Source organism: Pelophylax lessonae, assembly GCF_965119305.1.
Source record: "Pelophylax lessonae genome assembly, chromosome: 8".
Lineage (NCBI taxonomy): Eukaryota > Metazoa > Chordata > Amphibia > Anura > Ranidae > Pelophylax > Pelophylax lessonae.
In genome coordinates, this window is record NC_138775.1 from 184,428,767 (window position 1) to 184,449,537 (window position 20,771).

At 42.4% G+C, this 20,771-nt stretch overlaps 1 protein-coding gene across 1 annotated transcript in view; it reads left to right on the forward strand.

Moving 5' to 3' along the window:
• PTBP2 (polypyrimidine tract binding protein 2) overlaps positions 1–20,771 on the forward strand; it is a 161,183-nt gene that overhangs the window by 47,129 nt on the left and 93,283 nt on the right. Inside the window, exon 3 of the mRNA XM_082264967.1 lies at positions 5,522–5,597. Coding sequence (XP_082121093.1) covers positions 5,522–5,597 — 76 coding nt within the window. The remainder of the gene's footprint in view (positions 1–5,521; positions 5,598–20,771) is intronic.

Below are 20,771 nucleotides of genomic sequence, written 5' to 3' on the forward strand. Positions count from 1 at the left end.
GTGCTGGGCATTGTCTGCCCAGGGCACTTGGTCGGCGGAGGAGTCCTCCCTGCCGATAAACGTCTTGGAACTGCAAGCGATCAGGCTGTGCTTGTTCCGTTGGTCGGATCAGCATTCCGGGTCACCTGTTGCGGGTGCAGACGGACAACGCCTGGGCGGTGGCCTACATCAATCACCAAGGGGGCACCATGAGTGCCCGGGCGGCCCTGGAAGTGACAGAGATTCTGGCTTGGGCCGAGACTCATGTCCCGGCGATTTTGGCGGTTCACATTCTGGGTGTGGAGAATTGGCAGGCTGACTATCTGAGCCGCCAGACCCTGGACCAGGGGGAATGGTCCCTACACCCTGAGGTGTTCCGGATGCTGTGTGGGAGATGGGGAACCCCAGATGTGGATCTGTTCACATCTCGGCTAAACAACAAGGTGGGAAGGTTCGTGGCAAGAACGCGCAACCCTCTGGCAGACGCCTTGGATACGCTGGTGGTGCCTTGGCATCACTATCGCCGGATTTATGCCTTCCCCCCCGTTTCAGTTGTTGTCCAGGTTCCTTCGCAGGTTGATTTCGGAACCGAAGTTGGCGATTCTGGTGGCCCCAGACTGGCCGCGCCGGTCTTGGTACACGGACATCATACAACTGGTCGTCGAGCCTCCGTGGCGACTCCCCTTACGGGACGATCTGCTGTCTCAAGGGCCGATCTTCCATCCTGCTTTACGGTCGCTGGCTTTAACGGCGTGGCTGTTGAGAGCCAGGTCTTGAGAGATTGGGGTCTCCCGTCGGCGGTCATTACTACCCTGCTCAAGGCTAGATCTATTACCGTACTTGGAAGGCTTATTTTGCCTGGTGTGAAACCAGGGGCATCCATCCTCACTCCTTTTCGGTGGCGAGGGTGTTAGCCTTCCTCCAATCTGGTGTGGACCAGCGTCTTGCGCTGACCACTATTAAGGGCCAGTTATCTGAACTGGCCATCCTTTTTCAGCCCCCCTTGGCGTCTAATTCGTTGATACGCACCTTTATTCAAGGTGAACGTCATTTGGCTCCTCCTCGGAAGGCACCTTTACCTCCTTGGGACTTCAACTTGGTTCTGTCCGTTTTGCAACGTCCTCCCTTTGAAAACATCAGGGAAATTTCTCTGCCTCTGCTGACGAGAAAGGTTGCCTTTCTGGTGGCTATCGCATCTGCTCGCAGAGTGTCGGAGTTGGCGGCCTTGTCTTGCCGCTCCCCTTACCTGGTGGTTCATAGGGATAAGGTGGTCTTGCGACCTAACCAATCTTTCCTTCCTAAGGTAGTTTCTGATTTTTCACCTTAACGAGAATATTGTCTTACCTTCGCTGTGTGCAAGCCCTAAGCATCCTAAGGAGTGTGCCTTGCATTCCTTGGATGTAGTCCGGGCGATCAGGGTCTACCTGTCGTCCACTGAATCCTTCAGAAAGTCTGATTCTATTTTTGTCCTTCCTGAGGGACCTCGGAAGGGTATGGCTGCGTCTGCGGCAACCATTTCTAGATGGATAAGGCAGACGATTGTACAGGCCTATTCCATTAGGGAACGGGTACCGCCCTTCCCTGACAAGGCGCACTCTACCAGAGCGGTGCTGGCTTCAGGCTTCGGTGGCCCAGGTGTGCAAGGCTGCGACTTGGTCATCTGTGCACACCTTTTCCAAGTTCTACAAACTTGATGTTCTGGCATCTGCTGATGCTTCCTTTGGCCGCAAAGTTCTGGGTGTGGCAGTGCCTTAAGGGGGCCCTAATTTTGCAGGTCCTTGGCTGTTGGGGTTGTTTCCCCCTTGGTTATTTGCTTTCCTGGGTTGTTTGCTCCAGTTGAGCTTTTCTGTTAACCAGAGGGTTTACCTTTCTGTTCAGATAAGGTTCCTTTCTCTGACCTGGGTGCTGCGTTGCCTTTGTGGCGGTTGCGCTTCCCACCCCTCATATCTACACTGCTTTGGGACATCCCATTGGTAAAGACTGTATGAGTGGGCGGCAACTGTCAGAGGATGTAAGAGAAAACTGAATTTTTGTAAAATCTTACCGTAAAATTCCTTTCTCTGAGTCCTCTGACAGTCGCTGCCTCCGCCCCTCTTTTGGGGTTTTTTGGACTTTAACTGCTTGCTACCAAACTGAGTTGGGAATGCTGATAGCAGGGGGGTATTGGACCAGTGGGACAGCCCCCTACAGGTGTGTCTATGTAAATTACTTTGTTTTTAACAAGTCTTATGCCTAGCTTGCTCCTGTGGGATAATACCCATTGGTGAAGACTGTAAGAGTGGGCGGCGACTGTCAGAGGACTCAGAAAGGGGAATTTTAAGTAAGATTTTACAAAAATTCAGTTTTTCTCCACCGACAATTACCCTGTATATATGCCTATATTAAACCTATATAGATTTAAAAAAACAAACCACATGATTGGTGTCATCAAAGAATACCCCATTGTGGCTACAGTTCAAAAAAATCTCAAGATCTATTAATACAAAATAAAATAAAAAATTGAAAATAATAATCGATTATATAATGGATAATTAACCATAAACATCTGCTAAAACCCCTTTTATTTTAAAATGAACTGATGTAGAATATAAAAAATACAAGTCCCGCAAGTCAATTTTCAATGAAACAATTTAGATCTATTTCAGTGTTCATTTCTTTGGGGGTAAGCATCTCCAATTCAAAAATTCAGCGGGTTTCATTACGTGAAACCTGCCTCCTCAGATTGGACTCCCTCCAAAGTCTATCCACCTCATCCATACCATAAAAGGGAAGTAAGGTAAGTTTGGGGCCTCTATTATGTTCTAGATGAAAATGATTGGAGACGCTATGTTTCCTGTACCCCTTCCAGATGTTATTCATATGCCCCCCCCTATCCTCACTGAAAGTTTGCATGTGGCACGCCCTACATATTGTAGGCCGCAAGGGTATTCCAATACATATACAGTATGAGTACTGTACTGCAAACCTTATTTGCTTTGGCAGACGCTGCATTGTAACTGCCATGGCTATGGTGTTAGTCTGTCAATCATTAGAAGAGTGAACTACATTCATGAGAAGGGAATCCAGCTTCAATCCACACAGCTCTGTACTACTGTGTAGACAGTCATTAGATGTGTCCCAATCTTATTTCTCCATATATCATCAGTTAGCATGCAAAAAAGTCTTTAAAAATCAAAATGGTTAAAATGTTGGTTGTGGAGTTAAAGCTTTTAGTGTAGGACTGCAACTAACGATTACTTTCATAATCGATTAGTTGGCCGATTATTGTTTCGATTAATCGACTAATCGGATAAAAACCTCAACAAAAAAAAAGGTTGGTGTATAATTTAGTTAATATTCTTGAATATCTATATACAGCTATATAGTCCACTCAGACAGATATATGTATTATGGGAGGTTTGAAAGTGGTACATATCAGACTCGGAGACCAAACATTTTGAACAATTTGAAAAGACCTAAAAAAACTTTTTTGCAAATTTTCAGACTGGATTGGTATATAATAATCATGACAGACTCCCTTATTAATAGGCAGGTAGTTTGATACAAGCTCCCAGCACCTTCTGTCACTTATGCTGGCCATACACAAACTAAATTTTTTAGAAAATTTATAAAAACATTCATCTGATTTTCTAACCCTTAGTGGGATCCATTTGATGTTTGTTGTCAACCACGGTGACAGGGAAATTTGAAGGAGCAGAATGGAAGATTTCTCGATCAAACGAATCTTCAAATAGTGTATGTGGTTTTTGCTCAGAAGTTATATTCATGTTAAATGCAAGTGGAATTTTCAAACACCACTTGTCCATTCAACAAATATACAAATCATTTTTGTATAAATATAGATACAAATATTTTTGTCCAAAAATCCAATACATGTATGGGCAGCAGAAGATAGTAGCAGCAGCATGCTTTTTTTTTAATCACCTTTTATGATGGGGTTAAAATAAAAAAAATAAAAAAAAAGCCTTTTATAGTAAAAAAAAAAAAAAAAAAAAAGCAGATAAATCGCTACAGTAATTATAATTTCTACTGTGAAACAGTGAAAGTATTATATCTGGTATCATATGAATTATATGTATATAAAGAAAATTATGCCCAGAAGTCGAATATGCAGGATATTTTAACTGGGAGTCAAACATGAAGCTATATGAAGGGTGGAGGGGGGAAATAACATTTATATATTATAGTAGTACTAAAAGCGGAGACTTTCTTTTTTTTTCCATGGATATAATAATTTGAAATATAATGCACAATACTAGTAAACTTTTACTCTAAGAGCCGGTCCACACTAGCGCGACTTGTCAGCCTGACAAGTCGCGCTCCCTCGCAGTCCATTGACCGCTACAGGACCGGTTCTAATAGGAGAGACACAAGTCGCTCCGACTTATAAAAAGGGTCCTGTACTACTTCGGGGCGACCTCGGAGCGACTTGCATAGACTTCCATTATGTGAAGTCCCTGCAAGTTGCTCCAAAGTCGTGGTGCATGGTAATGCACAAGTCGCCCCCGAAGTAGTACAGAGTCGACTTAGTGTGAACCAACTCTTAATGTAATTGTAATGCCTTATATCACCTCTAGTCTATCATCCACCTTCTCTGGGTTCAGATACTGATCTTCCCTGCACAGAGCCCTTAAAGTGATTGTAAACAATGTATATAGCAAGGTAAAAAAAAAAACCTCTGCCTTTAGAATTACTTGGTTCTCTCTCTTGCCCAGGACTACATATCCCATGAGGCATCGCTCCTCACACATACACAAGTTCTCTGCCATCTACTGACATGTACGGATGGTGTACTGAGCTGTATGTACGTTGCACTGTATTTTCTGATATGTAAACAAATAATGCATTCTGTATGCAGAACAACTAATCGGCTGACCGATTAATCGATTACGAAAATAGTTGACAACTATTTTCATAATCGATTAGTTGTCGTTTAATCGATTAGTTGTTTCAGCCCTATTTTAGTGCGTATGCCCTTGAAGAGACGACATCTCTTTTTGGAGCTGCCTTGGACACCCTAATCTACCCCAGCAGAAGCAGCCTAGGCCTCAAGCTGGAAGCAATCACTTCTCCTCTGCAGCCAAGAAGAGTTCCATTCATTACTCCAGTGTTCAACCTCTAAAGCGAAGCCAAAACCAGAAACCCATTAACACCACAAACCCTTGGCCCCTAAATTCCCTGAAACCCGCAGACAAATCCTCTTTGGCATGATTGAAGGAGGTTTTCAATGCTAGGGTGTATGTGTTTTTTTGCACTTTATTTTTCCACTTTATTCATAGGGGACATATCACATAGGGGACATAACCGCCAGGTTTCTTCCACCTGAACGCCAACAATTGACTTGTCTGATTTTACATGCATTCCCTGTGTGTGTGTGTGTGGGAGTATTGTTTGTGTGGTGGTTTTTTTTGTTTGAATTCACCTCTTCAAGAAAGTTGAAAAGTAACTGCACAGCTTTAGAAAAATTATGATTAATGTAATTGCCATACTTGTAATTTGTCCCCTATTAGCCATTTGATTTTACTTTTTTGTTTTTCTATAGAGGGGTTCTGATGAACTGCTGTCAGGAAGTGTTCTTAATGGTCCAAGCTCTAACCTAAACAGCATAGTTGTGACTGGTAAGTACAACTTTTTTCCACACAAAGTATTTTTTTTATATAACAAATGACGTACCTTACATTTCTAAGCAAATTAAACCATGTATGTTAGTAATTTTAAGGGTTAGGTGATCAGTGTAAAGGAAAAGTGCTGTCCTTTTTAAAGGGAGTTTACTTATCGTCCATTGAGGGACACAGGAATGTAGACATTTTAAGACCTTTGGGTTAAATGCTGCTGCCTATAGGAGGGTTGGACCCTGGCATACAGAAAAAAAAATGTTACATTCCAGCCCCCATAAAACCCTTCCTCTAACCGTTATACTTCAGTTTTTTTTTTAACTGGTGTTGTAGGAGGTTTGATGCCTTTTTCCAAAGTTTACACACATTTGTGCTAGTTTTTTTTTTTTTTTTTGTAATCCAGCTTCTTGGTGCAGATATATATATATATATATATTTATGGTATATCCCAGGACACAGGGTGTTTTTCACATTTTGTACCTTTTTATAAGAGGGTTACACTGCCAACTTCAGGTGGTGGAACACTGCCAATATAAAAAAAAAAAAGCCAGGAATTCCCCTTCCAGGCATTACCCCCTCTCAACTGGGCATAGCTTTAGTTTTTTTCTACTGTCTTAGGTGATGGTCATGTTGGTGCAGGCTCTGCATGAAAATAGCTAGTTTCTCAAGATTCCCTCTGAAATTAGGAGACTGGCTTTTCCAGATCCATTGCCTATGGATTTTTCTCTGAAGCATGGCACTTAGACGTGTGGGGATGGCCTGTAATGTTGCTGTTCAGCACTGGACTCTGTGAAACGAGACCCTCTGCGATGATAAATTGCCTTGAGGACTGGCAGGGTGCTAAAACAGGTACAGCTGGATAGTCTAGTCTCTGAAGGCCTTTGTGGCACTGACCCGTAGATAGGTAATGTTTGCTGCATTAGTTCTCCTTCCTTAATAACCCCTTCTGGAGTAATTAAGGAAGGAGATCTTTACTCCCCGAGTTCCTCACATTACCCAGCGCAGGATTCAAAAGACCTCAAATTACTGCATCAACTGTTTCATGATAGTAAAGTAAAGGATTTCTCTTTGATTCAAGCAGAATTTGATGTTCCTGCAAATCATTTTCTTTTCCGTATTTAGCTATGACATGCTGATCAAGTCGTCCAAATTTATTTCACGATAACTACTAAATAATATATTGTCATCTCCTCCCCGCGAAGTGGCATAAGATGACCCCTCAATTGTCTGAAGATGATTGTAATGTCGAGGGAGCCTATATATTATATAACATTGGTCATTTTGTTTAAAAATGGATTTAAGCAGATCATAGATGGATCAAAATTTGGCTAGTTCATTCAGCAGGAACCCGCTGAATATTGATCCACGTATGTACAGGCTGGTTGTACTGAATCTGATCCATCAATGGATTTTTTTGTTCCTTATGATCACTTATGACGGCTGTGGCTGCAAGCAGTGATCATTGTATTCTGATGGCTGGGAAATCTGCTGTCAGAATACAATAGCTATGTGGGAGGGCATGTTTTCTTTCAGCCCCCACCTGTTTAGTGCTTTATGCTTTGAAATTATTATTTAAATCTGCAAATATCTGTTCTTCTTTTTTTTTTTTTTTTTTTTTTTGAGCTCTCGATCACCTACAAGGAGTAATCGCCCTGGTCTCGAGAGAGAAAAATGTCAGTTTCTATTTGAACCTTTTCAAGGTTCCGAAACCAAACTCATTTTCCAAATGCAGAAGTTACAGATGGAATCAAGGCAGTGAATGGTTGCCTCCCTCCAGCAGGGAGATTTCCTGGCATCTATTGGATATCAAGGATGCTTATCTGCACATCTCAATCTTCCCACCTTACCACAGGTTCCTGTGGTTTGCAGTGCAAAATCACCACTTTGTTTGTGGCCTGCCATTCTGGCCTGTCCACTGTTCCCAGAGTATTCACCAAGGTGGCTAGTTCCAGGCTTGGGGCTTCGTACAAAGGGCATTCTTGTCATGGGTGCATAGATTTACTGCTGCAGGCAGCCGCTCCCAGGCAAATCGCCGTACATGTACAGTGCTCGTTCTGGGGAGTCTAGCGGGGAAGCCAGTGCGTGTGTCAGGCGGCTCCGATTGCCGCCTGACACCCTCAATCTCTCCCCGCTGACAGAGAGGACGGTTGGCTGATGTCAACACAGCCGTCCGTCCTTCTCCCTGGGATCATCTCAGAAGCCACGCCCCCCAACAGTTACAATCACTCCCCTAGGCTTACATTTAACCACTTGATCAACAACAGTATTAACCCCTTCCCTGCCAATGGCATTATTACAGTAACAGTGCATGTGTTTAGCACTGATTACTGTAGTAATGTCACTGGTACCCCCAAAAGTGTCAAAAATGTCAGTCAGGGGTCCGATCTGTCCGACGCAATGTCGCAGTCCCGCAAAAAATCGCAGATCCCTGCCATTACTAGTTTATTTTATTATTATTACCAAAAATATGTAGCAGAAAACAAATTGGCCTAAAATGTTAAAAAATCTAGATTGTTAAAATTTTTTTTTGTTTTGAAAATATCATATAAAAGAATGTGAAAATATATATATATATTTTTTTTTTTCAAAATTGTCGCTCTTTTTTTGTTTATAGCGCAAAAAATTAAAATGCCACCAAAAGAAAGCTCTATTTGTGGGAAAAAAAGGACGTAAATTTCATTTAGGTACATCATCGCATGACCGCGCAATTGTCCGTTTAAAGTAACGCAGTGCCGAATCGCAAAATAGGGCCTGGTCAGCAAGGGGGGTAAAATCTTCCGGGGCTGAAGTTGTTAGTTGCTTTAAACGCTGACAGACTCCTCAATTCAGCTTTGCGTGAGGGTTCTGGAAAAGATAGTAACCTCCTTCAAGGCAGTTCCTTTTGTCCAGTCTCATTCCAGGCCACTTCAAATAAGTGTCTTGTTAACTTGGGACAGGAGGACAGTCACTCCATTTCCTGATGCATTTCAATCCCAGCATTAGACTGTTGAATCTCTTTGCAAGTGCTGGAGATAAGGGAAAATCGTTCCTCCCTCTCTCCTGGGGGCTCCTGACGACAAATGCCAGCCTGGTGGTCTGAGGTGGTGCACTTGACAGTCTCTTGGTCCAGGGAACTTGGTCACCACAGGATAGATTTTTGCCCATCAACATCCTGGAATTGCGAATGTCTTGTCCTGGTGCGAATGCAGTGTCGAGTCTAAATCATAAAGCTTTGCTGGTTTTTAATAACCTGAAGATACCAGCCTGTGACTGAGGGTCTTTGAATATCCAGCATGTGCCCTGTACTATAAAATCAAGATAAAAGAAAATTTGACTTACCTGTAAATTCCATCTTAGAGCACAGTAACTTTAACTTTTTTTTTTTTGTTTACAACAGACCGTAAGTGCCGAACAGTCTGTTTACCAGGCGCTCGGGTTCGGCACATTGATCTGGTGGACAGATTATTGGGTTGGCTGAGGAAGACCTAGCAGCTGTCATGGTACACGTGGGTACCAATGATAAAGTCAGAGGGAGATGGAGAGTCCTAAAAAACGTTTTTAGGGACTTAGGAGCTAAATTGAGGTGTAGGACCTCCAAGGTAGTATTTTCAGAAATACTTCCTGGACCTTGAGCCACGCTAGAGAGGCAGCGGGAGATTAGGGAAGTAAACAAGTGGTTGAGGAGCTGGTGTAGTAAGGAGGGTTTTGGGTTCCTGGAGAACTGGGCCAACTTCTCAGTCGGCTACCGCTCTTTAGTAAGGACGGTTTGCACCTAAATGGGGAGGGTGCAGCCATACTGGGAGAGAAGAGGGGCTTTTAAACTAGGTGATGGGGGGGGGGGGGGGAGGGGAGGGTACAGATGTAGAATTAGCCAGCGGGGAGCAAGGTTCAGCGGGCAGTAATGGGGGTTACTCACAGTTCCTAAACCCATGGTGTGGGTAGGGGGTCAAATCACAAATGCAGCCTAAAAACATCAAACGAGGATACAGTATGTATATTAAGAACAGTGTCCAGGTAACTATAAGGGGCGACATCACAAATGGAGCAAAGGAGGAGGTAGAATCCCTATGGGTAGAACTTCAAAAGGATAGCACTATCGGGAAGGGTGTATGCTATAGGCCCCCAAACCAGAGGGAGGAGGGGGAATGTCATTATAATGGGGCACTTTAATTATCCAGATATAGACTGGACAGAAGGAACCGCGCATTCATTCAAGGCTCGGCAGTTCCTAAAGGTTTTGCAGGACAGTTTCATTGGTCAGTTGGTGAACGCACCGACAAACAATGCTGTACTAGACCTACTGATTACCAACAATACTGACCTGATCATGGATATAGAAATACAGGGCAACTTAGGAAACAGTGACCATAGGTCAATTCCTTTCAGTATAAATCATGGTAATAGGAAACACAAGGGTAATATAAGGACACTGCATTTCAAAAGAGCCAACTTCCCTAAACTGCGTTCTTTGCTCGACAATATCAAATGGGATAGAACCCTAGGAACAAAAAACACAAAGAAAAAATGGGAGTGCTTCAAGAACATACTAATTAAAGGGATTGGCCAGTGCATTCTAAAGGGGAAGTTTAAAAGAGCAAAAATAAACCCTGGGTGGCTAAACTCCAACATAATAATGCATAATAAAAATAAAGAAAGAAAAGGCCTTCAAAAAATACAAGGCTGAGGGGTCATTGGAACCATTCCAATATTACAAAGAGTGCAATAAGAAATGTAAAGGTGAAATCAAGGCGGCTAAAATAGAATGCAAGAGACATATAGTGGAAGAGAGTACAAAAATACCCAAGAAATTCTTTAAGTACATAAATAGTAAGAAAGCGAGACCAGAACACATTGGCCCCATAAAAGACGATGAAGGGAATCTGGCCACAGAGGACAGAGAGAAGGCGAAAGTGCTAAATGAATTCTTCTCTTCAGTCTTCTAAAAAAGAATCGGGGGGCTACACTAACTCCGCTTTTAATGTTAAAAATAATAGACCTCAGGAAGCACCCCCATGGTTAACGGAAGATAGACTTAAAACTAAACTTGAAACATTTAACATAAATACATCACCGGGACCGGATTGCTTGCACCAGAGGGTACTTAAAGAACTCAGCCAGGTAATGGCTAGACCATTGTTTTTGATCTTTATGGATAGTCTACAGACTGGTATGGTGCCAGCAGATTGGAAAAAAAAAAAGCCAACGTGGTACCAATATTTAAAGAGGGGCGAGATATATCCCAGGGAACTTATCGGCCGGTTAGCCTAACATCAGTAGTCTGCAAAATTTTGGAGGGGATGCTAAGGGACTATATACAAGACTTTAGTAATAAAAACTGTATTCGTAGTAACCAGCATGGATCCATGAAAAATCGTTCCTGCCAGACCAATCTACTAACCTTCTATGAAGAAGTGAGTTGCGATCTAGATAAAGGAAGGCTTGTAGATGGGGTGTACCTGGACTTTGCAAAGACATTTGACACAGTTCTCCACAAACGTTTACTTTACAAACTAAGATACTAAGGTATGGACTATAGGGTGAGTACTTGGATTGAGAACTGGCTCCAGGGGCGAGTCCAAAAGGTGGTGATAAATGGAGAGTACCTGGATTGGGCGGGTGTGGAAAGTGGGGTCACCCAAGGATCTGTCCTGGGACCAATCCTATTTAATTTATTCATAAACGACCTAGAGGGGATATCCAGCACAATCTCGGTATTTGCGGACGATACAAAGCTAAGCAGGCCAATATCTTCTATGCAGGATGTGGTAACCTTACAAGCAGACCTGAACAAAATAATGGGGTGGGCAGTTACATGGCAGATGAGGTTTAATGTTGAAAAATGTAAGGTAATGCACTTGGGTGTCAGACATAGGAGTGCAAATTACTTGCTAGGAGGGGAACCTCTGGGTGAAACTAGGATGGAAAAGGACCTCGGGGTCCTAGGGGACAACAGGCTTGGCAGTGGCAAGCAAAGCCAACAGATTACTGGCATGTATTAAAAAAGGGAATTCACTCCAGAAATAAAGAGATTATTCTCCCACTCTACAAGACTCTGGTCCAGCCACATCTTGAATATGCCGTCCAGTTCTGGGCACCGGTTCTCAGGAAGGATGTGCTGGAACTGGAGAGAGTACAGAGAAGTGTAACAAATATAATTAGGGGAATGGAGAACTTCAGCTCTGATGAAAGACTTCAAGAATTGAACTTGTACTCTCTGGAGAAGAGACGTTTGAGAGGGAATATGGTATCAATGTACAAATACTGTACTGGTGACCATAGCATAAGGAACACACTTTTCAGAGAAAGGGAATACAATAAGACACGGGCCACTCACTAAAATTAGAAGAAAAGCGGTTTAACCTTAAACTATGTAAAGGGTTCTTTACGATCAGAGAGGTAAGGATGTGAAATTCTCTTCCACAGTGGTATCTGCAGAGAGCATTGATAGTTTCAAAAACATAAAGACCACAATATGCAGGGGTATACGATGTACGGTTAGCAGTAAACACACACACACGGACACACATGGGTTGAAGTGGATGGACTGAAGTTTTTTTTTTTTTTTTTTTTCCAACCTCACCAACTATGTAACTTTAAGACATGGGCCACCCTCCCCCACAGTTCCTTTTGTTACTTCTGCATTGTTTGCTAAAATGTAAAGGTCTCATGGAGTGGGGATAGTGTTAGGGGTTTGCCCTTGGGGGTGTGTCAAAAAGCTTTGCTTGTGTCAAATAACCAAAGGATAGCAGCATATAACTCTGGGTCTGTAAATCTCCAGCATTTGCCCTGTACTGCATTCCAAGAAGTAATTTACAGGCAAGTAATTTTTTTTTTTTTTTAAATACTTGACCTTTAAAAATCCCTTTCTTCAAATACATCACAGGACAAAAGTCCCTCCCTGTGGTACTACTATATTGCTTGCTGACAAAGCTGAGACAATACTGGGAGCAGGAGATGTTATGCTGGGTGCTGCCAAGTGTGTCTGATCTCCTTGGGATGCAACATAACCTAGTAGTCTAAAGCTGGCCATAGATGGAAGTTCCTTGCCAGGACGTTGTATTCTGACAGTGGGGCCCTCTGCTGTGAGAATACACTTACCAATGGCTGCAGTTGCTGATTGCCAGACAATTTCCAGCATGTCCCAGTATGTCAAATTTTCGCCTTCTGTCGAGCTGGTAAGGCCACACACTTGTAGAAATTTGGTCAGTCCCTGCTGAGTCAGACATATTTTGGTCAGTCAAGAATTGCATCTTCTGTGCCCTGTGATGTTCACCAGAAAAGGCATTTTACATGTATGTTATATATATATATATATGCAAAACCAAGAGTTAAATAATGTATGACCAAAGAGTCAGTCTCATATAATAACTCACCCCGCGCACAATAATCAAATGAAAGATAAGTGGCAACAAATAATAAATTATAAAAGACGCACAGTCTCAAAGCAGCTGCTATACACAAAGAAATGTTAGGAAAGATGTTGAGGATATTAAACCAAGTAAAATAAACTGAACACTAGCAGCGCTACAATACACAGGTCTATTGTATAAAACAATGTCCTTAAAGACTCATATTGTTTGTGTGTATACAGTCCATGCAGTGATAAACTGGCACAATCCGTCCACCAGGGCAGGGGAGTGAGGGGTCCTGTCTACTCTCCCAAAATTCAAGCCCACTCCGGTGCTCCCCCCCTTAGATTGAACACTCACCAGAAACTGGTGAATATAGAGCCTTCAATGAGGTCCACCAATCAGCGGGTATATAGATCACTGCTGGGCTGCTCCTTACTCCAACTTTTCCTCAGTTCAAGAAATCATGTAATCGAACAAAGTGGGGGCAACAATAGTGTAATTCCGTAACACTTTATTAAGATCACACACAATGCAAACCCCTCTCCCCTCCAAATGGCTACTTACAAGAGGGCATTGGAGTGCAGGCATAAAGCTCAAAATATGTACACCTGATGACCATTCCAAACCATTCCTGTAGCAAATAGGAATAACGGATGATATCCAGTGTGGAAGGTATAGCGACCGCACACATCGGCTCTGACGTTTCGTCCACTTGACTTCTTCTGAGAGCCCGATGTGCGCGTCGCGGTCGTAATCCTTTAATGCAGACGCCGGCGCATGCGCACCAGCATCCGTTTAGGGGTCACCCGGAAGTGTAAGGTGTTTAGTGCACATCCTGCATCGGTGTTCCGATGTTCGGATGTGCACTTCCGGCCGGACGTGATGACGCCCATCCGCCGTCAGCCTGAGACCCGATGATCGATGACAACTTCCGGTTACACCCCGGAAGTTCATCATCGTCCACCTCGGAAAACACCGGCTCTGCAGACACCCCTTAACATCGGGCTCCAGATTGGGCAATGAATCTTACTGGACCCATACTATCACCAAACCGGATCACCCTCCCACTCGACTATATCGCTGTATACCAGCATATATACCCGGGGCAATTTACACCAGTATTAATAGTACAACACATCCATATTTATCACTGAATGCCTTGCACTTGACATCAGCAACTAGATGGAAAGTACTAATATTATGCATATAATAAAAATATTAAAAATTGAGCATCACATATGCAGTCTGATACATATAATACATTAATAAAACTACATCAATAATACATAAATAGCAGCAAAAAGTTCATAAGCATGTATATCTAAAATATTAAAATATTAAAATCTTCCAGGGATGTATAAATATACGTACATATAAGGACATATATAAACTCCAATTTGGAGTGACCGTAAACCCGATCTTGGATCAATGAATAAATAAATAAAAGAATACCCAATATATCAAAATTATATATAAAAACAGACACAAGAAAAAAAGAACAAAAAAGCAACACCAGGGAAAGAAAAGGTTCAGCACCTGATCTTTCTACAAACCTATGTACCCACATCAGATGATTATAAAATGGATGTTACCCTACATATGATGCAATATGTGCTGCCACCCAGGAATCTGGATAAAACCCCATCCTTACAATTAATAATTGCTGATAAAGCAGTTAATATCCAGATCAACATTTAAACCTTTGGGGTGCAAACTATCCGTCAGGTAGATCCAGTGTGTTTCGCGCTTCGAGACCTCACGAACCCTATTTGAGCCCCTCCATACCGATTCCACTTTCTCTATACCCCAAAATCTGAGGTGAGTAGGGTCCCTATTGTGGAAATCTCGGAAATGGAGTGACACACTGTGATCCTTAAAGCCATTACGGATATTTGTAATGTGTTCAGAAACTCTCGTGGTTATTGTCCGTTTGGTCCTCCCAATGTACAATAAATTGCACGGACACTGCAAACAGTAAACCACATGAGTGGTATTGCAAGTGATAAGGTCTTTTATTTCGAAGGTTTGAGCATTCGAAGGCGATGTAAAACTGGTAAAATTCCTCAAATGAGTATTCACCTGTTTACATGTCTTACACCTCCTACATGCAAAAAAACCCACTCTCTCGTCCCAGAACATGACAGGTTTCTTGGGAGGGTCTAATACTTTTTTTACTACCTGATCCCCAAATGTTGGTCCCCTTCTGTAAATGAAGTTAGGAGAGTCAGGCAGCACCCCACACAGGAGCTTGTCCATGCGCAGTACAGGCCAGTGTCTTCTAAAGACCTGTTCAACTTCGCGATACTGGGCACTAAACTGTGTGATAAAGCTCCATTCATGTTCCTGTGTCCTTTCTCTTACCGAGTCCCTCAAACACTCTTCCTGAGTTAAGGAACCTATTTCGGTTATTGTCTCATCCAATTTGGCAACTGGATACCCTTTTTCAACAAATCTCTCCTTTAAGATTTGGGACTGTTTCAGAAAATCGGCCTCCATGGTGCAATTCCTTCTGACACGAAGGAACTGTCCCCTGGGGATATTAGACAGCCATAATTGGTGGTGTCCACTCTGGACGGGGAGATATCCGTTCCGGTCGGTCGGCTTGAAGTACACTTGAGTCTCTTGCCGACCGTCAAGAAGGGATATCTCCACGTCCAGGTAATGAATCTTTTCGCGACTCCAGCTGAAGTCTAACTTGATGTTATTGTTATTGACATTCAGTTTGTCGCAGAACTCCACCAGAGAGGACTCCGTCCCTGCCCAAATGAAGAATAAATCGTCGATGTATCGACGATACATGATCAACTCTTCATGTTGGGCGGCAAATATCGACCGGTCCTCCCATTCCCCCATAAATAAGTTAGCTAAACTGGGAGCGAATTTCGCCCCCATAGCCACACCTCTCTGTTGTTGGTAAAAAGTGCTGTCAAACCAAAAATAATTATGCGCTAGACAGAAACACCGATGCAGGATGTGCACTAAACACCTTACACTTCCGGGTGACCCCTAAACGGATGCTGGTGCGCATGCGCCGGCGTCTGCATTAAAGGATTACGACCGCGCCGCGCACATCGGGCTCTCAGAAGAAGTCAAGTGGACGAAACGTCAGAGCCGATGTGTGCGGTCGCTATACCTTCCACACTGGATATCATCCGTTATTCCTATTTGCTACAGGAATGGTTTGGAATGGTCATCAGGTGTACATATTTTGAGCTTTATGCCTGCACTCCAATGCCCTCTTGTAAGTAGCCATTTGGAGGGGAGAGGGGTTTGCATTGTGTGTGATCTTAATAAAGTGTTACGGAATTACACTATTGTTGCCCCCACTTTGTTCGATTACATGATTTCTTGAACTGAGGAAAAGTTGGAGTAAGGAGCAGCCCAGCAGTGATCTATATACCCGCTGATTGGTGGACCTCATTGAAGGCTCTATATTCACCAGTTTCTGGTGAGTGTTCAATCTAAGGGGGGGGAGCACCGGAGTGGGCTTGAATTTTGGGAGAGTAGACAGGACCCCTCACTCCCCTGCCCTGGTGGACGGATTGTGCCAGTTTATCACTGCATGGACTGTATACACACAAACAATATGAGTCTTTAAGGACATTGTTTTATACAATAGACCTGTGTATTGTAGCGCTGCTAGTGTTCAGTTTATTTTACTTGGTTTAATATCCTCAACATCTTTCCTAACATATATATATATATTTTTTTTTTTCCTTGGTACTGTTTGTAACTTTTTTTTGGGAGTTGATTTAAAGGCACTGTTCCCACCCCTCTGTATTTATCATAATGCTGGCCGGTACTGCTTTGCTTCAAAAGTGAGGCATGCTTGTAGTAGGAAAGATTAATCCCAAGCAGGCCTACAATTTGTGTTTCTGCACAAGAATCTGTGTTGCAGGACCTTGTTTGGAACCAAAGTGTTTCAAAACCATTGTAATACCAGATGTAATTAGCCAGTAGTCCTGTTCATCCTAACTAATTTGTAGTTATTCAGGGTAATTTCAGAATTTTCATGTTCCTGACGTTAAAGCAAGCATTATACAGCAGGAGATGGAAACTTCATGGTTTCTAGAGTGTTCCAGCCTATTGAAATTTGTATCTTGGTAACTGCATTCACCAGAGGCTGTCCACTTAGGTATTTGCTTCTAAATTCCCATCTGAATGCCTCCTTTTGGCTTTCACTTTATTCTAAAATAAATACATTTCATTAGAACCAAAGGGTTTAATGCCTGTTTAGATTAGGACCTCTTGTTTCTTTTTATACTTCCCACCCACCCCCGCCATAATCTAAATGTGCCATTATTGATTCCATAAGTTTGAACTGTATGGCTAATTAAAAAACATCCAATTTTTCAATTGTAATGTTCCAGTACTTATTTTAATTTACCTTTTGAAACAGCTATCATCTGTCCCTCTAAACGGGAGCTTCTTTTCTTCATGCTGGATCTGAATAGCAGTTTTGTAAAAGCTTACATTTAGGACACTTTAAAAGTAAAGCTGTTTGGAATGTGTAGAGCCTTTTGTTAGCTAGTAAATGGGATTCAGACATACAGTGTGGAATTATTGCAGATGATTATGACATTGTAAAGAATCTATTCAGTGGTACTTTCCTCACTTATTCTAAGGTCATTTTCTACTGGGAGAAGACAGTAAAACAGGTGCAGAAATGCCCATGAAGAGAGACCTAAATGTTTTACATTGGTGGTTTTCAAACAAAACAAAAGAGATTTCTGCTCTGAAAGAACAAAAACTCTTTATTGATATGTTATGGAAATTGAAGTGCCTCTTTGAATCCTATCCTTTTTCCATCAAGTTTTGTTCTAACCTTCCATTTTTAGAGACGTGACTCCATTTTCTAAACTGCCTATTTAGAAAAAGTACAGATGCCTTTGGTCAGTGCTTCAGAATTACTAAAATTTGCCTGGGTTAAAGAATGATCGCATGTTGACTGATAACTGTAATGATACCTTCCAAAAAACACTGCTGCGCTCACCATTTTTCATAGCAAAAAGGGAATATACAGCAACCGCTCGTAGAAACTGTAGTGTTATTAAAATCTTACAGTTATGTTATCTCAAGGCTGGTGCCTGCCTTGCCATATAAAGGCTTGCACTTAAAGGCAGACACAAACTTTATGGCAAGACCCTAATTTAAACTTTGTATATGTCAGATTCTGATTGAGCTGAAAAGTTCCAGAGCCAATAGACATTAAAGTACAAGTGATGTATTGATTAAAGGCTAAGTTCACCTTTTACAAAAAAAAGTAAATAAAATAAATGCAGCACAGTTTTTTGCAGGGAAAAAAGTGCATGTTTTTTAAAAATACGAGGCTGAAAAGCATTGTACCTGATCAGCACATCATAGGAAGCCTCACTAAAATTTCTGATATCTTCAGAGTGTTCAAAACAAGAAGCAATAAGACTGCTAGGATGGATGACTTCGGCCATCCTGGGAGTACTATGGGCGCAGTTACATATGAGGAGAGAACAAAATTATATGCTGTCACAATGGGACGGTCGATAAGAATCCCTGGACCAAAAGTTGAGATTCCATAACATAATAAAACAAGACTTCAAGTGGTGGACGGACCCCCAGAATCTGAAACAAGGGTGACTATGGACACCAAACCCCTGAGGGTAACCACAGACTCCAGTGGCTGGGGTGCACACCTGGGCAAACACCTAGCCCAAGGGAAGTGGAACTCTCATTGGGCATCAAGCACTTCAAACCCAAGAGAGTTGAAAGCAGTAGCAGAAGCGCTGTTAGCATTTAGACCTTTTATCCAGGGGAACCACATTCAAGTCTTGACAGACAACAGAACAGCAGTAGCATACATCAACAGGGAAGACAAAGTCGCACAAGCTCATGCAGGTGGTAGAAGAGATCCTGCTCTCCCAATTTAGGCAAGCCATCTAAAAGGGGACCTGAATAAGCCGGCCAATGTGCCTAAGCTGAAAACTGCTAAACCACAAGGAATGGTGTCTAAATCAAGAAGTATTATCCCAGATGTCACTTTAAAAACAGAGACCAGAACCGATTAGGTGTGAAAGCTCTGGCTCATCCTTGGACAATAACTCTCCTGTATGCCTTTCCCCCTTTTTGGCCTATTCCCAAGGTGGTTGCAAAAAGTGAGGAACTCCGAAGCTAGAATAATTATTGCCCTTTTCTGGCCGAAAACAGTCTGTTGTTAAGCCAGACTCTGTTCTGCAATCTAAGTACAAAGTAGCCTGTGAGAATACCGTTAAGACTGGACCTAATCTATCAACAGGAAATTTGTCACTTAAGAGAGAAACTGGCTCTTGAAGCGTAGGCTCTAATAGGGACCTGCGGAAACATAAGGGACTGTTAAACAGGGTCATCAGTGCAATAATGAAAAGCAGAAAGCCATCCACTAATGCAATTCATTGAAAAGTGTGGAAAAAGTTTTTCATCTTGGAAAAGAGAAGTCGTATGGACAGTCCAATAGTAAATGTGGTTCTGGAATTCCTCAAGGATGGGTCAGACTTAAATTTATTGGTCAGCACATTGAAAATACAAGTAGTGGCTCTTTCAAACTTCTTTTTAAATGAGGTTAGCAGAGGAACCTTTAGTCAAAAGGTTAATGGCATTCACTAGACAGAAGAAATCCCAGAAAAGCTAAATTTCCTACGTGGTTTATAGGTACAGCTCTGAAAGGATTTCAGGTAGCTCCTTTTCGAGCTTTTAGAGGAAAATTTCCTGAGATAACACTCAAGACAGTACTTTTGGTGGCTTTGGTATCTGCATGAAGAATTCATGAGATACAGGCTGAACCACATTGCACTATCCTAATAGACAAAGTAGTACTCATGCTTTACCCGCCCTAAGGTGGTGTCGGATTTTCAAAGATCACAAAAGATCATAATCCCATCCTTTTCGCAGGGATCCCAAGAACCTGAAAGAAGAGAAATTCAACAAAATTGATTTCTCAAAGATGTCTCATTGCATATAGAGTGGACCTATGAATAGAGAAAGTCTTCTAGTTTATTCATAATTTTTAAAGGCCCAAAGAAGGAAACAAAGGCCACAAAGAATGCCGTTGCTAGATGGATGAAAACAGCCATCCAGGAAGCTTATCAAAGCTACTTTTAGCAAGGATTTGTGCATGCCTTCAGTTACTTCCTACAACTGAGGGTTTGTGTTTTTTTTTTTTAATAATGTGGATCATGTGTTTCCTGTCTGGGTGGGAGGGGCCTCTCTCTTGTGAAGCTGCCCTGGAAGATTCCTTGAAATTGCTACAGCAAAAATCATTGATACCTAGTTAGCCGGAACTAAGGGCTTAATACTCACCAGTTCGGTGCTGGCAGATTCTTCTGAGTCACTCTGGGGGAGGGGAGTGTTGTACTAGCAGGTTTAGATACACCCTTAATAAACAAGCAAAAAATTGGGGGAGCAAACCCTGAACATGTATATCTAAAGCCGGTGCAGCTATGGACCAAGCAACATGTATATTAAAAAAGAATAGCGCAACCATGCAAAATAAATGACTATTAAATATGGAGACAATCCATAAATAAAAATGGGGATTTAGTCCCACTATATGGCCATATCGTGCTCAAGCCCACCACTACGTCAAAGTACCCCATTATCAGTGGGTCCTACACTATCCATAAAAAAGGGGTGAATCCAGCCTCTCCAACCCTTGGAGACAACACTCCTTGCTGGGATGGATGTGCTAATGCACTACAAAGGACTCCTCCTGTATCTACTTGATGGTGGACTCTGATAGAGTACAGGTGTGTGTGGGGGGATGCTCAACCCCAGAAGTCTGGTCAGACCGAATACATAATAAACAAGCAAAAAATTGGGGGAGCAAACCCTGAACATG